Genomic DNA, 22323 nt, shown 5'->3' with positions numbered 1-22323 from the left:
GATTGGCCCAGATTTTCCTGGACATACAATTAACTGTCCCCTTGAAAATCACAGAGTTGTAGAACGTCAGGTCTAAGAGGGCAAGTGTCTTGTCTCCAAGGTCATCAGCCTGTGGGCAGCGGGACTAAAACCCAGGTCCCGCGGTGCCCAGAGCAGGGCATTTTTTTTACTGCCTCATCAAGTTGGCTCCCCAAGGAAGGCACACCTGGAGATCATCCGGAGAAGACCCCCCCACACTCCTCCCGGCAGGAACAACGAGGCTGACCTCACAGCCTTGCAGACACCAGGGTGGCCTGGATGTGGCAGGTGGGCCCCCTTGTTGCTTCCGTTGTGAATAATCCAGGTCAGACCATTGTGCTAGTCGGTTTCTTTATTTGCTTAAATAACACAGTACAAAAATGAGACAGACGCCAGCATCGGGAACTCATACCAAACACTCATACAGCTTAAAGAACATCATTCCAAATAAGAAAATACAAACAGAAGTTTCCTGACCCTCATTTCAAAACTGATTCTGATCCTTCACGTTTGGCACTGCGCTCCTGACCACCACCTAAAATAAATCCATAAATAGCTCACCTCTCCTCCACTTCTTAGAAGCAGCAATAACCCTAAATGGCTTTTTAAACATGCTGAGTTGCACTTCCTAAAACTTTGCTTCCAGTTTGAAGCCGATCCCATCCTTAGACAGGGCCTCTCTGCCCTTGGCTTCTCCCCTCCCAGTCCCGTCCTCCGGTGCCCGCCACAGGTTCAACACAGCAATACAATGTCCACCGGGGGTAACAAGATCGAGTTTGCCATCCAGGTTTTAACACCCTCTCCCCTATGGCCATGTCTTCCAGGCAATGTTCAAGGGCTATGTTCATAGCCCTGTCAGACGTGTATATAGACAGTAGGCACAGGGCAAATTGTCCACCTGAATCAAGTCATTGAAACTGTTCAGCTGTGCAGAAGGCAGAGCTTCTAGCAGCCCACATCTCACCTTTGTGCAAAATCAAAAAGGAGCCCCTTTAAGACACTTCAAGACACTTTACTGCCATCAGTTGGAATACCGTCATCATAAATCTATAAATCCACAATGTCTAGGAAGGGAATAGCACTTCCTGAGGCATGGTGCTCTTGAGCAGTGCACTCTGGTGCAACCACCCATGGTGATCCAGCTTGAAGCCCTCCCCCAGTTCCTGAAAACTACCCAGATTGTAGCTCTAATAAGAATAACAACATACACAGATATGACACCTTGTAATTTTCAGAACTCTTCACATTCATTTTCTCATTGACTCTTGGCAAAACCCCATGGGGTCAAAGAGGTACCAGGTACCACCTTCATTTTGCTGGTCATAGAATTATAGGACAGAAGGAAGTATTGTGAGAGACCAGGGACACCCAATCCATAGGGCTTCCGCACCTGAGGCCTACAGAGTCCTGGAGGCATCTGCAGACCCACATGGGCATTAAACACTGTTGGTTGACTGAATGAATTCTGCATCGCACGCAGATGTACATGTGTTTAAATGCATGTGCATGCTGGTGAGAGATTCAACAAAAATTTATTTTTAAAACTAACATCTGAAAACACGTCAGCAGGCCTTCCAGGTGATAGTGGGCACATTTTTAGCCCCTGGGCATCAAGAAAATACACAATGATAAAAAAATAAATAAAATAAAGGATTTAATAAATATTTTATTTTTGTGCGTATGAGGAAGATTGGCCCTGAGCTAACATCTGTGCCAGTCTTCCTCTAGTTTATGTGGGACACCTGCCACAGCACAACTTGTTGAGCAGTGCTAGGTCTGTGCCTGGGATCCGAACCTGCGAACCCCAGACCACCGAAGCAGAGCGTGTGAACTTAACCACTACGTCCCAGGCTGGCCCCTAGTAAGTCTTTTAAATGAAAGTAAAAACCAGGAGACTCACCCAAGGGCACATAAGTCAGCACAAGGGTGGCCTGAGATTGCAAGAGCCTTGACTCCTGGACTAATAATGCCTTTTGAGGTAACTCCCTCATTTCCTCCCTAACCCTCAAATTAGAGACAGAATCAGTGGTTGTGCAATTCCGGTTGAGACTAAGGCCTCCCAGGGAATGCCTGGTAGAATTGCCGGGATCTCAGGAGTTCTCCCCATTATTCATTCATTCATTCATTCATTCAGTGAGGACTTAAAGATTGCCTCCAGCTCAGAGGGGTGGGTGTATTTAGCCCCAGAGTAAAAGCAATCACTTCCTCTCCTTGGAGAGATTTCAGCATGATAGAGCCAGAAGGGATCCGAGGGTGACTAATCCAGCCCAGGATCCAAGGTCTGGAGAGGACAGGAGGCATGTGCAGGTTCCAGCAGCAAGTCTAAGGCAGCTCAGTGAGCGGAGCCCTGGCCTCCTTACTCCCAGTCCAAGGCTTATTTCTCCCAGCACGGCCTCTGCCTCCAGCTTCACGGAAGAACGCTCTGTGGATTCTGTCTTAACAAGCCCAGCGCAGCCTGGGCACAGGATGGCTGTCCCCTCTTCTGTTGTGTCTGTGAAGCATGGATTAGGACATCATGAAGCATCTTCAGGGTCTCCTGGCTAAAGCCACCAATTGCTTGGCTAGTTCAACGGAACTTGGGTGCAAGCACAGCTTTCAATCTGGACTTTGGGTCTCAGGACTTGCAATGTTCTGGGAGGAAAAAAAATACATAGGTTTTAGCCATAGCCCAATTCTTTGTGGATCCCATCCTGATAACAACAGACTTCTCATTCACCCGTTGACACACCACACTAGCTCCCACCTCTGGGTCTTCGCTCACACAGTACCTCCTGCCTACAGTGTTCTCCTGACCTTCTTCCCATCTACAGCCTCCCCATCCTCAGAATCGACGCTTGCCACCTCCTGAAGGCTCCCAGAACCAACTTGCTTCATTGACCTCCGTTACCACTAATTTGGCATTTAACTGACATTTAATTTTGTCATCAGTAAACATTCTGTCTTTTCCACTAGCAGAAGCTCCCCCAGGCCCTCATAGCACCTTGCACAGTTAGGCACACAGCAGGCTCTCAATATTTCCTGGTTGAATGGATGAGTGAAGTGAATGAATGAATGGTTAGTAAAATCAGAAGATGGAGTTAGGGCTACTGAGCATGTCAGAACTGTTTCTATAATATCCTTCGTAAAGAACTCAGGTCACTCCATAAGCTATTACCTAGCCCATCCTAGAGGGCAAACTATCTGTAACATCCCCATTCTCCGGGAGAAGACAGTGAGGCTGAGAAAAGGGAGGTCTAAGGTCACGAGGAGCTCCCAGCAGGGACACGAGCCAACATAGCACAGCATAGCACACTCGAATGACAAGGTACAAGCATCATAAAATAAGACCAGCTTTCTCAAGAAACTCATCACGTGGCTTCTGAAAGCAATTCCGGGACAAGGAGACAGAATGTTTGTGATGGTGACATCATCGCAGTAAAGGTCTGGTTTCCGGGGACCATCTAGATGCAGAAGCTCTGATCCTGTTTGTCCAACACCAACAAACAGAAATTTCCTTCTTTAAAGTCACACCTTCGTTCAGTAGCATCTACGCTATAGATCTGGGCCAAACGTCTGTAAGCAGGTTATCTTAAGGGAATTTGAAAAGGGTGGAGAAAATTACTTTTCAGCGTCCACCAGAAAACATGAAAACTCAGATCTTTAAAAAAATCAGTGATGAGTATTCTCTCTAAAGGAAACAACGCAGAGCCTTCGGTGCGGTGGGGGTTACTAGGAAAAGCCTGCAGCAATCAGAAGAGTGACGGGGACACCAGGGGAGGCCCTACCCTTAGTCAATCTACCAAGGAAAGGTGGGGAAGGATGCCTGCTGGGAGCCTTCAACCAAACAGCCCACACGTCCTTCTCATCTATCTCCACCATCCTTTATTTGATGTGGAATCTTCCTCTCCTTTGCTATTCAAACTCTATGACAGTCTAGAATTGGGAAGCCAAGCAGCAGAACCCAAGAAATAAGAAGGAGGCAAGCTAGGGTAGTGGCCAGTCCATGTTCCACACTGCTATCAACAGTATGAAAATGCACATACAGCTAGAGACCAGAGCCAAACGAAGAAGATGCTGATTAGCGAGTAGAGCCTGTGAGGGTTTTGGAAAAGAAAAGGTCCCTGTGGTGTAGAATCATCTCAGAAGGCCTCAGCAAGGAGGTGGTGTCTGAGCTGGATCCCAACTCCTGAACTAAGGAGGGGAGGGGAGAGGACAGGAAGGAGGTCCTGTCATGCCCACAAGCCTGTTTTCACTTGTGCCATACTGCCCTTTCTCACCTGCGGGGCCTCCCCGTGTGGGAAGTGGGTGTAACTGTGGCAGCTGAAGTGTAGGCCCCTGAGGCTGAGGACGGTGTGGCTGTTGTTGCCAGCAAACGTGTTAGCCAAGCCGAAGGCAAACTGGTAGGATCCCTCGGCCAGGTTCCTGTGGGGCGCAGTGGACTGGGCCTCCCGGCTGCCCAGGGCAGCCGCCAGCTTTCTAAGGGAGGAGTCTGAGAGCTTGCAAGAATACCTCTTCAAGCTGGGGTGTCGCCCGATCTGGAAGCAGAAACGAAGGTGGGTCATCAGTGTTGCTGGCAGCTAGTCCCCTCTCCCGAGCTGACCCTCCCCCAACTGCACACAGCCAGGCTGGGCGCCTCAGTGGCCTGGGGATGGGTGATGAGCTCCCCCTGTTCCATTCCTCCACCCCCTCCCCACCTCTCAGAATCTGTTCTGCAAGGTCCAGCTCCGTGCAGCAGGACAAAGAGGAAAAAAAGTGCAGGTCTTTGGACTCAGATAGGTGATGCTTCAATTGCATTTAGTAGCTGTGTGACCTCTCTGAGCCTTTGTTTGGTCGTGTGTCAAGTGGGAATAATAATATCCCTTCCCTCCCCCATTGTTGTTGTGGGGAGGGGGATTAAGTGAGGTACTTTATGTAAAATGTTTCCTGCAGAGTAGATGTTGGATGAATTTTGGTTCCTGACCTACACACCTCCTCTTCATACCTAAATGTTTTAGGTCAGCTTTCCCCCAGAGGCAGACCCAGCGACAAGGACTCAGGTGCAGCTCAAGTATGTGGTAAGAGATCCTGGGAACCAGTGATGGGGGAATGGAGACCCGGGACAAAGATGGAAGGCAGCCCTGCAGGCAGGCAGCTGGAGCCTAATCCCTTCACGGGTAGAACACACTCCTCGGAGTTATGCCCCCAAGGGTGAGGTAGCTGGGGTGTGTGTATACCAGCTCCCATCAGGCAGTGGTTGAGGGCAGCACCCGGGGAGGTGGACAGTGTTCATGCTGGCCTGCCATGTGGACTCAGGCAAAAGGATGCCGGCGCTGGGAGTTGGGCCGGTGTGCACGCTGGTGGTAAGGGAGGCACCAACAGTGTCCCCAACACTGATTACTCATCCATGACTGTGCTCCCACTGACACCTCCTCACATGTGGTCTGCGTCTGTCTCTCCAAGCAGACTGTGAGGTTTTCAAGGGCAGGGGACCTTCCTTTATAGGCTATCTAGCAGGAGAGGAAAATCTAAAAGCTCGAAAGAATTAGAGCCCACATAAATGCTGAAGCATGTGCTGAGACAGGGAGAATAGAGAGTTGGCAGAGGACGAGATGAGCAGGACCGGGAGGCCGGACCAGGGGAAGGAGGTTTCCAGGGAGGTGGGCCATGCAAGGCGGATTCGCACTAGGGGAGCCACATGAGCTTTATATTGTTTTAAACTAACATTTATCTCATCTGCTACATGTCTGGCATTTTCCATACAGGCACTAAACTTTGTCAAGTAGATATTAATCCCCCATTTCACAAAAGAGGAAACCGAGACTCAGAGAGGTTGAAGGACACGCCCAAGGTTGTCCAGATGCAAAGATGGGGATTGAACTCCGGTATCAGTCGTGGGTTGATGAGGCCCCCCCAGGGTTGACCTTGGGGAGACCAAGCAGTCCTCACCTCCTCCCCCAACTGGCCACCAGCTTCCTGGAGAAGGGCCACCAGCTTCTGCATGATCAGCTCCTCTAAGGAAAATAAAGAAGGATTGAGGGACTGTTGACAAGTTCTGCAACAACACATCCATTGATGACAGATGTATTTTGTCTCTAAAACACAGCACACAGATTAGTTATGAAAGGCAAAGAAAAATCTTCCCCTAAACCAGGGCTGGAGCATGAGAGCTGCATTGGGGTTTGCTTTATGGAAAGAAAGGGGCTTTGGCCTGCTGAGCCTCACCTGCTAAACCTCACCACAGCTCTGTTTGACGGATGGGGGAACTGAGACCTCCCAATGTCCCTTATCCAGACTACAGAGGAGTGTGGTCAGGGATGGGAGCTTGGACCAGGAGCAGCTAATCAGGACGCAGGGAGGGGAAACACTGTGGCTGCTGATGCTGGGGGAATGTGCCCATCGACCTGGGCTATAAACAGCCATGCGCAAGTGGCTGTTCATACCAAGAGTCAATTGCAAATATTCAGGAAATTTGTGGACCCATTGTTGTAAACTGTTGGCAGCTTGAAATTGGCCATGGTGAGAATATTTATACCACAGAAATCTGCAAATACTACAAATCAGGGCTCCCCCACCCCACACCAGCCTGTTTGCCAGTGCACCTCTGGGGTTCTGAGACCCGAAGCAAGCTAAGGATTTTGCATGAAACATTCAAGCAAACCGATGGGGAGGGGGTGGGGTGAAGTCACATCCCACAGGATAGACAGGTGTCTCCACCTGAAGAAGGCTCTCGCTGCAACCCTGCCCCCCCCCCCCCCAGCCCCTGCTGAAAGGCCAGTCCTGTCTCCTTGCTGTCCCTCTAGAACCTCCTGGAATATTTGTCAGCTGCCCTCCCAGTTCCCTGCTGGGACTCAGCCTGTGAAATCCCTGCCAAAGGGCAGCCCCAGGCAGCCATTGTCGCAGGTGAGAGCAGGGTGGTACTAACTAGATTCAGACGCTCCATCCGGCTGCGGTCCCTCTTCTGGCTTGTAGCTTCTGGCCTGGGAGGGTGCTTCTGAGGACCGAGCTGGACCCCCTTCTGCAGGCGAGGACTCCTGGAACTTGAGGTCCTCCAAATCTGAGGGCAAAAAGGAGTTGGCGTGGGTGTGTTTTGCACCTGTCTTGAATCCGCAAGCACATCGCTGAATCCAGGTTCTGATGAGAAGCTGTTCAAAGGCACTGGCACCAGAGGGGTCCTGGCTTCCCAGGCTCCTGGGTAAACCCCCAGCCCCCCTGGAGCCGCCTCAGAGGAGTTCACAGTGCTCTTTGCCCCCTCCAGAAATCTCATTCTTCTTTCTTCACCAACCCTCTCTGCCTCCTCACAGTCTGGGAGGAAAACAAGCAGGCCTGCCAACAGGTCCCACCGAGTGGACCCACTTCCCGTTTAACTCTGCGAGGCTTTGCCGAGTCACTTAGCCTGTCTGAACCTCACTTTCTCCATCTGTCAAATGGGAGTATGAGACTGACCTCCCAGGGTTGCGAGCAGGTTCAATGAGATAACATGAGGGAAACCGGCGTGTAGTAGGCACTCCGTAAATGTCAGGGGAATCATTGCACACCCGTGGTCCTCACACTTCGGAGGAGTGAAAAAGCAGAGGTCCAGGCCATACCCTCCTTCATCAAACCTGGGTGTCTGTTTTTCTATCAGCTTTCCAGGCGATTCTGAGGCACTTATCTGATGAACAGATGCACCGCTCTCGTACTGCCTTTGTTTTCAAGTGTTTATGTGTGCATGTATGGGGGTGAGGGCGTGTACTGTGAGTGGTGGCTCCTGCTCACAACCAGCCCCTCTGTCCTCTCCACAGCGCCCCCCCCCCCCAACATCTCCCGTCTCTGCTCAGAGCAGAGAGCAAAAGTCAAGACTGAACTCGACACCGCACAGCTGGCCCTGGAGGAATCCTCGGGGCCAGAGGCAGCCTCTGTTACCATGGCAACACCAGGCCTGCTCACCGAGGCTGCTGGAGCTGGAGGGCCGTTGGCCCCCAACACACAGGGGCAGAAAGCTGGGCCTCTTGGGTGGTCGGGACTCCGGGCTGGCAGCATCTGCAGCCCCTGCTCTCTTGGGCTCCTTGAAGCCATATTTCTTCTGAGAAAAGGCTCTTCTGAAGTTGGGCTTTTTCTCTTGGGATTTCTTTCTGCAGGCTAGGCCCAGGTTTTCTACAGCCACCTCTGGCTGCTGGACTTGAAGTTGCTGTGGGGGAGATGAGAGAAACTGAGTCAGGGCCCCTGACTTTGAGGAGAAGGCAAGTGAGCTGGGGAAAGAGACCAACATCCTCTGAAACAAACGGAGGCCCCCTGTGGGCTGAGGGTGCGGCCCAGGGAGAAGAGCAATGGATGCTCTGAGCCGAGGAGACAAGTGCAGCCCACAGGGGTCAGGGCAGGCTTCCGGGAAGATGCAGAATTGGGGGAGGGGCAGGGAAATTACTGTGCCAGGCAGGGGTGGGGGTGTCCAAAGTGAGGGTCAGGGGCCACATGGGGCACATCCTCCTCACCTTCTCTCCCTCCTGCTCCTCCGGGTCTTGGAGTAGGGCAGTGATCTTCTGGGTGAATTCTCCTGAAAAAGATCAAAGGGGCCGCTTACACTTTCGTGCTGAGAAAAGCTTTTCCACAGTCAGGTTTCATTTCCTAAGGCCCGGTGTCTCCCTGGGTCATTCTCACAGGCGCTAAGGAGGTTGCATTTGCGGTTGTCCCCGTACATCGGACCCCCACGGACCCGCAGAGGAGGCCTGAGGGCAGAGCTGGTTTCATGGGAACATAGTCACTCATCCTCTCACCAGCTTAGATGGGCCCTGCTAGGCAGGAGGAGCACAGACAGGCCCCTGCCTCCAGGAGAAGGTGTCTCAAGGCCACCTGGAAAGGCCTGGTCCCCACAAGTCCCCAAACCTTCCTTCTCCTCTAGGTACAGCAAGAGCCCTTCTAATTCCCTTCAAGGCACGTTTTCTGTGAAAAGCGAACCAGGCAGCATGGACGTGGAGGAAGCAGACTTTTAAAAGTATCTTCGCACACAGAACTGAGAGTGATTCCGTGATCCTAGATTTGGCTCTGCCGGTGACGAAATAACAACAATAGCGATGGCAGCGACCATTTCTGGAGCTTCTCCCCTACGGCCCCTGCCCCCTTCTCCTGAGGCTCTCTTCTCAAGCTGGGCTGCCTAACAACAGTAATAATAACCATCACTGGCAGCTAACATTTATCAGCTGTGAATGGGCACTGCTCTAAATGCTCTAGGAAGTAGGGACTATTATTATTCTCCCCATTTTGCAGATGAAGAAACTGAGACCAGAGATGAAGTACTGTGTCCAAGCTCACACAGCTGGGAGAGGTCGGAGCCCAGGCCCTAAAGTCACACCCTCTCTGAGCCCTTGCCACGGGCCAATGTTGCCCTCCATCGCCCTACGCTGGCCCCACCATGGAGGGCGCCACCACTATGGTGGTTTTACAGCCGAGGCTCAGACAGGTGAAGGAACACAGGCCAGCTCGGAGCCTGTGCTCTGGGGCCCTAGCTGCCCCCCACAACCGGCTGCATTCAGAGGCACGTCAGGACAGGCCACTGCCAATCTCTGGTTCAGTTTCCCTTCTGCAGGTGGAGGGGTCAGGCCAGACAGGTTCCAAGGGACCTCAGGGGAAGGGGGCGTACTGACGGGATTCCGTGTCTCCGTCCACCTGCGAGTCCCCTTCTGGTCCCCAGCTTCCTGCGGGCGTGGAAAGCTCGAAGGGACTTGGACCACCGACATCTGTAGACAAGGCCTCTTGGACTTCAGGTTCTTCCATGCCTGAGAAGCAAGATGAAATGGGGGGTGTGTTTCATCAGGCCAAGGGTGTTACCTCCTGCACAGAAGTTAGCAGAGCCTCTAAAGTGCCTTCTAGGCTAGAGCGCGCCAAGGCCTGGTAGGGTGGAGGGGAGCTGGAGGGGGGGGGCGGGCGGGGCTGGGGCTCGGGCTTACTGGCCCAGACCAAGCTCCGTTATCCCTTTGCACTTCCACTCAACTGGCTTTCCTAGGTTTTGCTCCCCACACCTCCCTCCCCTGGCAACCTCGTCCCTCTACCATCTTGGCTTGATCCTCGAGTGGGAGAGTGAATGCCTGATCCCACGGTACGAATTAACACATCACGTCCAGAATCCCGCTGCGTGAAAACATTTCCCCTTGTGGCCTGAAAGTCCACCACTCGTTCTTGCCCCCTCCTTTTTAAAATGTAAGTTCCCCTGGCCAGGTGGGCCTGCCAGGTTCTTCCTCCCGGACAGCCAGGATGATCCTTTCTCCCTCTAGCTCTGTCTGGCTCCCTCATTGACGAGCCATGTGACCTTGAACACACTGTTTCACCTCCCTGAGCCTCAGTTCCCTCATCTGTGAAATGGGGATAATAATACCATAAAATGGCTGTGGGGACTGATGGAGATATAGATAGGCACCCGGGAAGTGTCTTATTTTACAGGTGAGGAGAATGAGGCGCAGAGATGGGGAAGGACATAGAAAGTACAGCTCACCACCCACGTCTCCTGCCTCCCAGGCTCCAGTTCCTTCCTGCACTTGCTACCCCCCGCCAGGGCGTGGAAGCTGAGGCTGCGGTGGGGGAATTCCCAAACACAATTTCCATAGGGGGCTTAGCTGGGTTGCCTCGACCTTAGTGAGCTGTCGAGTGTGGAGGTGACATGCTGGCAGCCCATCCTGCCTCCCCACAGCCCTCCCCACAGCGCTCAGGGTAGAGCAAAAGTCAGAACAGGGAAGGCAGCTCTTAAAATGGCCAATTCCAGCCCTGGGGAAGGTTCCGGAGCTGGAAGCAGCCGCAGTGTTGCTATGGTAACGGCAGTCTGCTCACCAAAGCTGCCGGAGGTGGAGGGCCGTTGGCCCCCAACACACAGGGGCAGAAAGGTGGGCCTCCTGGGCGGCCGGGACTCTGCACTGAAAACGTCTGCAGCCCCGGCTCTCTTGGCCTCCTCGGAGCCGTGCTTCTTAAGAGAAAAGGCTCTCTTGAGACCAGACTTCTTCCTTTGAGATTTCCTCCTGAGGGCCGGTGATGGATTTTGTGGAGCCGCCTCTAGCTTAGGGCCTTGAAGTTGCTGTGTGGGAGATGAGAGAAACTGAGTCAGGCCCCGACCTTGAGGAGAGGGGACAGCTCCCCAAGAAGCAAGTGAAGAGCGACCAAGTGGTTCAGAGGGGCCCAGATGAGAGAGGCGACAGAGCCTAGAGCAGGGGAGCTCTGAGGCCCAGGAGGACAGGTGGGCTTGAGCAAGGAGGGGGGGAAGGCGGCGAGCCCCTGGGGGTCTACGCAGACGGTTTGCTCCTCACCTCTTCTTCCCACTGGTCTCCCACTTTCTTGAGAAATTCCACTATCATCTGGATGCAAGCATCCTCTGGAAGAAAGCAAATGCCCCCAGTTAATCCTTCTAGATGCACAGAGAACTCTTTCTAGTCACTGTCTTGGACTTCTGAGACCAACTTGGGCCTTCTGTATTGAGTAAGGGTCCACTTAAAACAGCTCCTTAGGCCAAGGAAGGGGGGAAAGCACCACATCCTGGGGCTGGTCCTTTTGAGAGAGGATTAGAAAGGTCCACAGGGAAGGGTACTGGGCCAAAGCATGAAATTTTATGCAGGAAATTTCAGGTCAGCCCTTCAAGCATTCCACTTGGGCCCCACTGTTCTTTTGAACTTTACAGATCGACGAATATCTGCTTTGGGTCGGGCAAGCTGTGTGATCTTGGGTAAGTCTCTTAACCTCTCCGGGCCCTCTTCTCTTGCCCTGTGAAATGCGGATCATAATCCCTGTCTTGCTTCCCTCTGAAGCTGACAGGCCATCGAATGAGGGACTGTGCCTGGAAATACTTTGCAAATCTCATGCTGATCTTGCAACCTGGTTAATTCCAGTGGGGGAAATGGTGGAGACCTGGCCTAAGGTGGAAGACGGAGGGACCCCAACAGGCAGGACATAGCCAGCCTGCCGCGATGGCGCCTCCACCACATATCAAATCTTTACAGAGAAGCCACGAACAACAGAAATGGTTTTCTTCGACACCCCGGTCAACCTATCCAAAGACGATGAGCCTAGAGTGGCCTCTGCTGGTTGCCCGCTGATCAGTTTAGGAGCAAACACACTTGCTTCCCTGTTCCCAAGCTGTCTGCAGGGGTTTTTTTCACCCCTCACTTCACTTCTCTCTCATTTAAAAATCCTGTTTCGCTTCTATTCCTTGAGAACAGAATTAGCATGTAAAATAAACACCCTGCAGAATAACCAATTAAACGCCTTTTAGCTATTCCTTGACAGACACATAGCTCCTCCATTTTGTATCTTTTATAATATGCCCATTCTTTATTGGAATTAGATTAATAGAACATTACTCATTTTATTAGGAGCAATAACAGTATGGTGGTTGTGTATGAGACTGTCTTTATTTCTTGGGGATGCATGCTTAAGTATTTAGGGATGAAGCGTCATTTTACTTAAAAATGGTTCAGTAACAAAATTATACACACATACACAAAGCAAATATGGCCAACTGTTAATAATTGTGAGTATATGAGTATGCCTTGAACTATTCTTTGCACTCTTCTATATATTTAAAAATATAAATATAAATTCCATATTCCTCTATTCTATAAATTTAAAAAGACTTCTAAAAAGTCCCATTCTCACGAACACATAAGGCAGGAGCATTTGCCAGCAGCCTTTCTGATTCCTGAGAATCCCTTCAATAAAACTCCAAAATAAGGAAATGTGACGAGAATCAGCAGAAGGAGCGAGATCAGTACACGCATTTTGAGAGCGACCACGCAAGGTCTTAGCGGTCAAGCAGAGCCATCTGCCTCATTGTAACAGCCACCCCAGCTGCAGGCAACAAGGACACTAAGTAGATTCTGACTCACGGTCAGGCTGTGCGAGATCCTCTTCCCGCTGGCGACCTGCGTCCTGGGAAGAAACCTCGGAGACTCCAGCACCCTCGCCTTCGATGCACAAGGACCAGTGGAGATCAGATTCCACCCTGCCTGGAACAAAGATGAAAGCAAATGTGTGTGGGTGTGTGGGTGTCAGTGCCATTCTTCTGACCTTGTTAATCGACACAATAAAACAGCGCCCGAGCCACAGCAGGACTGGCACTGCTGCAGCCAGCTCTAGCCTCAACCAGAGCATCAGAGACCCGCCGAGATTTCAGTTTGAAGAGGCTGCCTCAACCCAGACATCCTTCTCCCAACCCCCAAAATATCCTGGATCTTCCTTGGGTCTCTTCTCCCCATTAAAAACATGCTGAGTTTTGAGTGCTACAGGGCAAAGCTCCATCCTTTTCCAGGTGCCTGTGGGGCACCCAACTCCAGGACCCTAGAGGAAGGCACCTTGGGGACCAGCTCCCTCATTTTGCAAATGAGGAATCAAAGGTTCCCGAGAGAGGAAGCAACTTGCTCAAGGTCACACAGCAAGTTTATTCCTGACAGAGCCAATTCTAGAACGAAGATCTAGAACCAAGACCCCAGCCACGGGCTCTTTTTACTTCCCAGCATCCACCCCCAGTCCTCACATATGGACTAGTCGGGGGGTAGGGCTTCCCTCTTCTCCTCCCTCCCTGCCTTCCCATTTCTCCCTGGTCCATCGTCCTGGAAATAGAGTACTTAACAATAACAGCTGTCCTTTATGGAGCGCTTTCCCTGTGCCTGCTCCGGGCCACGGCCACCCCATGAGGCGGCAACTGTTATTATCTCCATGTTATCCATGAAAAAAAATGAGGCTCAGAGAGGAAAGTCACCAGCCCCAGGTCACACAGCTAGTGCATGGGCGGTTTGACCTCAAGCTCTCAGCCACTGTGCCATTCTGCCTCAAAGGAATTTCCCAGTGGTGTTGTCCCTGACAGTCCCCTCTGTTGAGAGGTCTCAAGAGCCAGCTTATAGCACCCTAGCCCTTGGGGGTGGAGTGGTGGGATTACTATAGAAACGGGCACGGTCTGCTCACCCCCACAAGCTGGGCCCAGGTCAGCCTCCTCGGGGCACACGGCAGCAGCCATCGCGGGCAGTCCTGCCTCCCAGCCTCCCACCTCCTGCTCTGGGGCGCCCCTGGCTTCCTCGGTAGAGCGTTTCTTGTGACCGTGTTTCTTGCGGCTGGCCTTCCTGTCGTGGGCTTTCTTCCTGGAAGCCAGCTCCCCGGGTGCTTCAGGGGTTTCCGCGGGCTGCGGGGGGCCATCTTTCCCCTTCGCCCTCCTGCTGGCCTTTTCTTTGGGCTCCTCGAGGCCTGTCCTCAGGAAGATGTTCAGCAGGGTCTTCAGCCACCCCTGCGGGGCCCACCTCTGGGCCTTGTCCTTCTTGGCGTCCTGCGGAGACCTCTGCTCCCTGGGGAGGAACTCCTTGCTCTCCTCCGGGCTGAGGGCTGTAGCTGTGGCGCCCTGAGCCTCCGCAGCCGGGGCTGGGCTCTCGGGGCGTCTGGCCCCTTCGCTGGCCGTCCGGCGAAGTGCCCTCTTGGAGGGGGTGGTGGGCAGGGACAGGCACCGGCAGTCCCACGTGTCCGAGTCCCTCCTGGGGTCCCGTGTCCTGTCCAGAGACCCTGCTCTCCTCCTCGGGCCCTGCGGAGGCTCCATCGTGCTGCAAGCAAAACAAACAGCTCCCTTAGGACAGGCCACCAGGCGCCGCCTGGGCGGGCCGCCCCCCCCCCATCCACCCTGTCCGTCAGGGTGAGCGAAAGCCACTCAGCGCTGCCGTCTCCCTTCAAGTCCTCGACAACCTGGGAGGGGGTGTCCCTTGTCCCCATTTTCCAGAGGAAGAAACGGAACTGCGGGAGGTCACACCCCCAGATCCACAGCCGGGCCGCGGCTCCCCGGGGCCTCCAGCCCTGCCGACACCTTGACATCAGTCCCCGAGCCTGACTGCAGGGACCCCTGACCTCCAGAACTGCAGTAACGAAGTCGGGCTGTTCCCAGGCCACTGAGCTTGTGCATTTGTTACAGAAGCAACAGGAAACGAATGCAGCTGGAGCAGGAGGCCCAGTCCCGCCCCTCGGGACTTCAGGTAGCTTTTCTGGCCCAGTGTCCCCCTCTAAGACAGGCCGAACACCTGCCTGCCCATCTCCCAGGCTCTTAAGAAGGTGACAGCTCAGTCAAGGGCACTCTCTTTCTCCAGTTGCTCAGGCCAGAACTGTGAAGTGGTCCCGACTCCCCTCTTTCTCTCACTCCTCATCTGGTCCTCACCAAGGCTGGCTGCCTCACGTCCCTGTCCCGAGCTCGCCAGGCCTCCCGCCTCCTCCACTGCCGCCTGGTCCAGGCCTGTCCCTGCTCACCTGCACCGTTGCGGGAGCTCCCAGCTGCTCTCCCTGCTCCACCCTTGTCCTCCTTCCTGTGATTTCTCCCCTCAGCAGCCACAGGGCCTCTACAACATGAGGTAGAGCATGGCGCTTTCCTGCCTCCACGGCTCCCTTTTCACTCAGAGTCAAAGTCAAAGTCCTTACGATGGCCGGCAAGGCCCCACACGACCTGGCTCCATTACCTGTCCAGTCACCTCTCACTCACTCACTCCACTCCATTCACACAGCCCTGCTTGCTGTCCCTCAGGCCCACTCAGCCTCAGGGCCTTCACGCCAGCTGTTCCCTCTTTCTAGAACATTCTTCCCCTAGACAGCCTTATGGTGTGTTCCCTTACTTGCCTCAGGGCTCTGCTCAACTGTCACCTTCCCATAGAGGCCCTCCCTATGCACCCACATCAGCATCCCCTCCTCTCTTAACTTACCACACCATGTTTGTTCATTGTCTGAGTCTCTCTCCCTCCCCTTTGCCTGTCTTGCTAGTTCTCGAATCCTGAGTGCCCAGAACAATGGCGGCACATCACTGACATCAGTAAGTTCTTACGAAACAAATGAATAGTGTATTACACACACAGTCAATGGTCCAATACAGAAGGTGTCTCTGGACGCATAGTTAACATACAACAAACGTATCTGGACCAGTCCCATCTTAGAGCAGCAGGGACCCTTCCGGTCTGCATCCAGGATGAAGCAGCTGCCCATGGCAATGACAGATGAACTGCCCCCTCCCCCCCAAGTCCTGGGCAGCGTTTGAAGTGGGCTGCAGTGTGGGCAGTTCATCTGTGTGCCTTTAATCTGAAATTCTTGGGGCTTTCCAACTTTTCCAAAGTCGTTCAGAAACCCTTTGCCCTTTGGTGGAAGTTAAAATAAAAATAAACCATGGTTTTGAATCCCAAACCTGAGCTCCCAGAGATTCCTGTGGAGTTCAGATTTGTGGATTGCCTACTCTAATCTGTAATTACAGACTCACCAGGCATTTACTAAGTATTAAGGAATGCGTTATGTATTTATGTATGAATTATGCATGTATTATGTATTTACATCACATCTCCTGCATTTACCAACTGATTCTTTTACTTTAAAATGCACTGTATTACTATGTCCAGCTTAGAGGCAAAAATAAGAATCTATAGTTGTGATTTCAGATGTGGAGGATCCTTGTGAATGTGAGGAAGATACATAAAGAGAGAGAAGAAAGGGCCTGGGGAAACATGGAGAGATTTGAAGGCGACAGTGACATTCAGGATGCCTTCCCTCTTTCAAGCACGGTTCTAGGAAGAAAGGAGAGAGGTCATCGGCTGACACCGACACGTGGACAATCTTGCGGGAAAGCACAAAACGGGCCGGGGAGTAGGCAGGCAATTCGGAAAGCTTTATAGGTTGTTTAATGTTCCTTAAAAGGGACATCTGGGTTACACGCGAACTTCTAGCAACACTCGTCTGTGCCTTACATGGGAATCAGTCGATGTTCTCGAAAGCCTCAGAGGCTGCTTGCGTTTGTGCTTCTGAAATACAGTGTGGGGTGGGATAAAGAGAAGAAATCATAGGAGAAAATGTTTTTCTTTCTTCTCATTTATTTCTTTCAACAAACATTTAGTAAGCATTCACTGTGCACCAGGAATTATGCTCGGTGCTAGGGAATTAACAATGAACAAGATGCAGGGTGTGCCCTCAAAGAGAATGCGCTGGTCTTCCAATGGGCAGGAGTGGGGACGTGAGTCAGCGGTGGTGACAGTAATGCTCTACTCCCCTGACATCTGCTCTCTCTTCAGTAGCACAGTCTTAAGAGAAGACAAATTTAGGTGGGAGGTCTATTTGATGTTAAGCTCCAAGTCAGCTGAGCCAGAAATATTTACTGAATGGTGTCAGAGTTCCTTGCTTTTTCCGTATGTTCCTGTGGGCAGGGCAAAGTGGATGGGGTTGGAAGAGAAGCTGTTCAAATAACAAAACCGCCAAACCAGCCGAACACACAGGACACCCTTGTTCGGCTCAGCCCCTCGTCTTCTTATGCTAACTTGGCTCAAGGGGGCCCATCGCACAGAGAGCCGGAGCATCCTTCCCCAGCTAATGGGAAGAGAGGCGCAGTAATCTTATACAAACCCGTCATTGCTATGGAAACGGTTTTCGCCACTGCCGATGGTTGCAGCGTCCTCCTACCGCATTCAAAGGACACTCTGTTACTTCTAATCAGAGCAGCAGTATAATTCTGCCAGGCAATGTTTTTCCATCTTGCTGTTTTTTCAAGAAAACTGCCTTGATTTGGGCACTGCCTCCCTGGAGCAACAGTGCCTTGAGCCCAGAGGGTAGTGAGGGAGGCTAAGAAAAAGAGCCAAATGCAGCAGCTGCTCCAGCCCCAGGGAGGGAGAGGCGGGACGAGCAACGTGTGGCCTCAGCCATCCAAGAGGTTTCCCCCGTGAAGAGAGATTCCAGGACCTGCCGAGCCCTCCTAATCCAAAACCCAGTGACCTCTTCCTGTTCCTCATTGTCTCTCGAGATGCTGCAGCCTCTAATACCATGCCCACTTCCTTCTTCTGAAAACTCTCTCCTCTCTGGGCAACTGTGACCCAGCTTGGCCTGGCTCTCCTCCTACCTCTGACCACTCCTCCTCTGTAATGTCTCGAAGATTCTGTCTTCCAATGCTAGGCCCCGGGGTTGAGAGAGTGTGGCTGGCCAAGGAGGGCAAACCCAGCCGCCCCCAGGGAGTCACCCTGGAAGGTCCTCTCTGAGGCGGATGTGTTCTCAGACTTCTAAAGTCTCTACACTCTAGGAAGATTGAGTTTTAATATTATCCCCCGACACACACACGTGCACACTAAATTCTATGTGTGCTGAAATTAAATCCTTCCAGATTTTCTGGTTGCAAAGTTTTGCTTATTCAGAATTCATCAAAACAAGACTTTCTTTTTCCTCTCTTGTTTATCTTATTCTGGGCCCCTACTTTGCCTGGGGGTTCACCCACGTTCCACCTGACCCACAGGGAGTCCCACGCTGTCCAGGACCTGCTTGCTTCCAGACCTGTCACCCTGGGACAGCAGCTGACTTTCACTGGATAGAAGCCTGGCTGCCCTCATAAACTTCTTTATTGCCTTGGCAGAAGGTGGATTTCAGAGCAAAGTCCGAGTCTGCTCGGAAATACCCTAGTGATCGGCAGCTCACAGAACCTCTGGTAGGAAGTGACATTCCCTGGTGACATGCTTAAAAACACCAACAAGGTGCCAGGGGAAGCGCACAGAGCTGACCTTGAGTTACCGTGGAGCAGGAAGTTTGCCAGTTTTTCCCAAGCATGCTGCTGTTTTTAGTTTATTTTCTAAAGTGTACACTGACCTCATCTATATATTTATTCTCTGATTTCTTCCCCCGGCCGTATTACTCTGTAACCTCTCTGGCGCCATTTCACAGAGAGACCTTGCCACTCCCTTCTCCACGCCTGTGGTTCACACAATCAATATTTAACAAAAAGCTGGTCACTCCAAGGAGGAGTGTGTGTGGCACGCATGTGTGGACCCAGAGTCAACCTACAGACACTCATTGCTGTAAACTGAATGTTTGTGTCTCCCCCCACCCCAAATTCATGTGTTGAAACCTAACGCCCAGCGTGATGCTATTAGGAGATGGGGCCTTCGGGAGGTCATGAGAGCAGAGCCCTCATGAATGAGATTAGTGCCCTTACAAAAGGGGCCCCAGGGAGCTCCCTCACCCCTTCCACCTTATGAGGACACAGAGAGAAGACCTGGTCTACGAACCAGGAAGCCCTCACCAGACACCAACTCTGCCAGCGCCTCAGTCCCAGACTTCCAGCCTCCACAAGAGTGAGAAACAACATTCTGTTGTTTATAAGCCACCAGTCTGCGGGAGTGTGTTATAGCAGCCCAAACGAGCTGACACTGATGTGTCACAGAAATACACACATGTACACTATAAACCTATGTGGACCCAGAACGTCCTGTATTTTTCCCACCCCAAGGGTAAGGGAATAATTATTTATCTATTTACCGTCTGCCTTCCCAGTCTAATTCCAAGCTCCAAAGAGAGGACCCGAGCCTGCGTGGTCCCCTTCCATGTCCACACTGCCTGGGAGGCTTTTGGTGTTTGTGGAATGAATAAACAATACACAGATACGTGCAAACACAGCTAGCTCACCCATAAACTGCCACATGGCGGTCAGAATGCCCTTCCATCCACATTATCTCACTTCATCTCGGCCACACCCTGTGAGTCAGAGGGGCCGACAGTGGGGAATTGAGGCTCTGACGGTTAAGAGACTTGCCCACAGCCGAGAAGAGGAGAGAGTTGGGACTTGAATCCACTCCTCTGGATTCTGAATTATTTCTTCTCTCTCCTACACCAAGTGGCCTCCCGTAAATATAGACACACACATGCAAGGACTTCCAGGTGAGCGAATCTGCTATTTCACACTGAGAGAGATAACCACAGCCACACCCATACCCACCGTGACCTGTACACTCGGAGTCATGTGTTTACGTGTGCCCAGGTATAGACACCTGCACCTCAGAGGCAGATTGCAAACACGATGCGGGGCACACGGACCCCTTGGCTGGAAGCCAGTCGGGGGCTGGCGGGTCAAGTCTGCGCCCTGAACTCACATTGCTTCTCCTCGGCACAGGTGGGCCCACGGGCACTCCGCACCCCCAGGGTGAGAGCTGAGCCTGTTGGAGCTCAAAGCCTTCCACTGGGGCTCCTGGGGTGATGCAGCTCACACTTCCCCACGTGCAGTGTAATGAGGGGGGGCCTGGGGGGACCCCAACCTCCACTGGCAGCACTCGAGTCAAGGACAAGGTGGTCCTCTCTCCTCCTCAACACTGGACCCGTCCTGCTCCCATGCCCACCTCCCAGGTGTTAGATGGTAACAATTCAAGTATTCCTTCTTCGTGGTGGGGTCCTAACAGGTTCCCAGAGCTGGAGGGATGCGAGAAAGATCTAGCCCCTCCTCCTGGAGGACAAGACTCCTTTATGCCCCACTACTGACAGGCAGACTTGCAATCCCTGTTGGAATACTTCCCACAATGGGAACTCACCACCCTTTGAGGGAGAACGTTCCTCTGCCGGCCAGCCCGGATTTTAAGGAAAGTCCCCTTCAGACTGAGCTGACTCTGCTGGCGGCAACCCGTCACACCCCTGAGGAGAGGTCCCAGTACCCCTGGAGTCCTCTGTCTCAGTCCATCACCCTAAAGACTCAAGTCTCTTGGTAGTTCCTCAGATCGCATTGCTTCTAGACCCGTCCCCTGCCAGAACACCTCCCCTGGGTATTCCCCAGCTGATCCTTGTTCACTTAAAGACACAAGGCCCAGGCCCAGACACTCCAGCCAGGGCCCGACCACAGCTGCACCCAGTGGCGTCTTTGCACAAAGCCTCAGCCCACAGCGGCATTTGAGCAGCCACATGGCACCATCGGAGGTGTCAGCTCTGCCTGGGCCGACCCACAGCTCCGTGTAACGGGCTGACTTTAACCATCTGCCTGTTCCTTACTGTCACCACACACACTTATCACCTCGTGCCTATTTTCCAAAAGGTCAGGGATTTGCATGTTTTGAGGATCTTGCACAACCCAAAAGAATGAACTTCCTAATGGGGGACCTCAGGCCCTGTGACAGCAGTGGGGCAGACTTGGGGTGGGGCAGTGGGGACGTCATTTACAAGGCTGGAGAACTCCAACACGCCCACCACTCCCCTCCATCCAACACTAGAGTCTGTGCTCCGAGGGTGCCCCCACCGCACCCCACCCCATCCCCACCCCATCTGTCCTCCATCCAAGACCACAGGCAATGCAATGCTACAGTCCCCCTCAAATCCCGTCAGAGCAGCGAGCCACCAGAGCTCTTTTCATAAGATCTCCCTGTCCTCGGACTAGCTTCCAAGAACCTTAAAGCAATAGAACTTTACTCCAGCCAGACGTAAACATAAAACTTGTTCGTATGAAGCTTCCCTTTTCTACGTCCCTTCACATAAAGTCTATGACTTGCCCTCTACAGCATCTAATAGAAGAACGAGCAGAAGAGGTATGTAACGCTGCCCCCATTCTGCAGATGAGGAAACTGAGGCCCAAGGGAGTGCAGTTCCTTGCTCAGGGTTCTGGGCTAGTAAGCAGCAGGGCTGGGACCTGAGTTCAGAGCTTGTAAGTCCAAGTTACTTCAGAGCTGTTTGCGTGACACCCCATTGGGATCTGCTCTGTCTTTCTAGAGATGAAGAAACTGAGGCCCAGCGAGGGCCCAGGTAGAAGCAGAATTGGGGCTGGACCCAAGCGTCTGACTCCTAGGTCTACCCTCGTCTCAGGACCCGAAGATACCCCTACCCACTGCTCCAGCCCCCTAAGGAAAGAGTATCATTCAACCAACCTCGGACCACGAAAGTCACTCGAGTTCCAGGACGCTCTTGGGTGAACCTCCAGACCAGGGAGCTCTGCGTCAGGTACCCCCGCAGCGGCTGGGTATCACTCCCTGTCAGCTGGAAGTTGTGTCTGATGAGGAGCAGCAGGCCCAGCAATCCCAGAGAGAAGATGCTGCTGTTGCTGCTGCCAATGTCCAGAACGTCTCAGAAGATGCTTTGGTCATAGTATATATAATCATTATCTGCGAGGAGCTGAGCTCATGGGCAGCCAATCCAGGGCCCACCCACTACAGCCCCGTCCCGTCCAATCCCCAGGCTGCTTCCCGCTCCTCCAGCAATAGGAGGCTCACTCACCTCAGCTACCTGGGAAAAAAAGAGTTTCACTTGACAACTTCCTTATGACACCCAAACCCCAATGAGAAACCAATGCTCAGTAAACAACCTAAGGTCTAGCTGGAGATAGGCCAGTCCACGGAACGAAAAACAAGCCCTTATGGGAAACGCAGGTGAGGGAAATGGAGGGGACGGTTTTACCACCTCCACACCCTCCCTCACTTCTTTCTGAAGGACTCCGAAGAGGGAGGGATCTAGAAAGCGAGGTCATTGAACACGACCCATGTATTTCTTGATCTGGAGACAAAATTTGGAAAGAGCAGTTGGTAAGGAGAGTGTTTTCCAAATCCTGCTACCCCTGGATAGGGTCACCACGAATCTTGACAAAACATTGTGAAAAGTCTTAAAAACTCACATTTTCAC

The 22323-nt window shown here is 52.5% G+C and overlaps 1 protein-coding gene across 2 annotated transcripts; it reads right to left on the bottom strand.

Moving 5' to 3' along the window:
- Positions 1-338: 338 nt before the first annotated feature.
- BNIP5 (BCL2 interacting protein 5) lies at positions 339-22034 on the bottom strand. 2 transcript variants are annotated; one of them, XM_044776562.2, is made up of 12 exons: positions 21576-22029; positions 13888-14510; positions 12813-12932; positions 11241-11305; positions 10771-11011; positions 9594-9725; positions 8445-8506; positions 7903-8143; positions 6899-7030; positions 5923-5987; positions 4275-4532; positions 339-2649 (listed from the first exon to the last, which is right to left on the bottom strand). In XM_044776562.2, exons 2-12 carry the CDS (start codon positions 14504-14506, stop codon positions 2614-2616), a joined length of 1971 nt encoding a protein of 656 aa, XP_044632497.2. In that variant the 5' UTR covers positions 14507-14510; positions 21576-22029; the 3' UTR covers positions 339-2613. The 2 variants fall into 2 exon arrangements, with proteins under 2 accessions (XP_044632497.2, XP_070371101.1); XM_070515000.1 differs by lacking the exon at positions 4275-4532 and having other exon boundaries at positions 21576-22034.
- Between the last annotated feature and the right edge of the window lie 289 nt (positions 22035-22323).

Source organism: Equus asinus, chromosome 8 (assembly GCF_041296235.1).
Source record: "Equus asinus isolate D_3611 breed Donkey chromosome 8, EquAss-T2T_v2, whole genome shotgun sequence".
NCBI classification, from domain to species: domain Eukaryota; kingdom Metazoa; phylum Chordata; class Mammalia; order Perissodactyla; family Equidae; genus Equus; species Equus asinus.
Note: the sequence above shows the minus strand (reverse complement) of the source record. Positions and strands in the feature narration are given on the sequence as shown.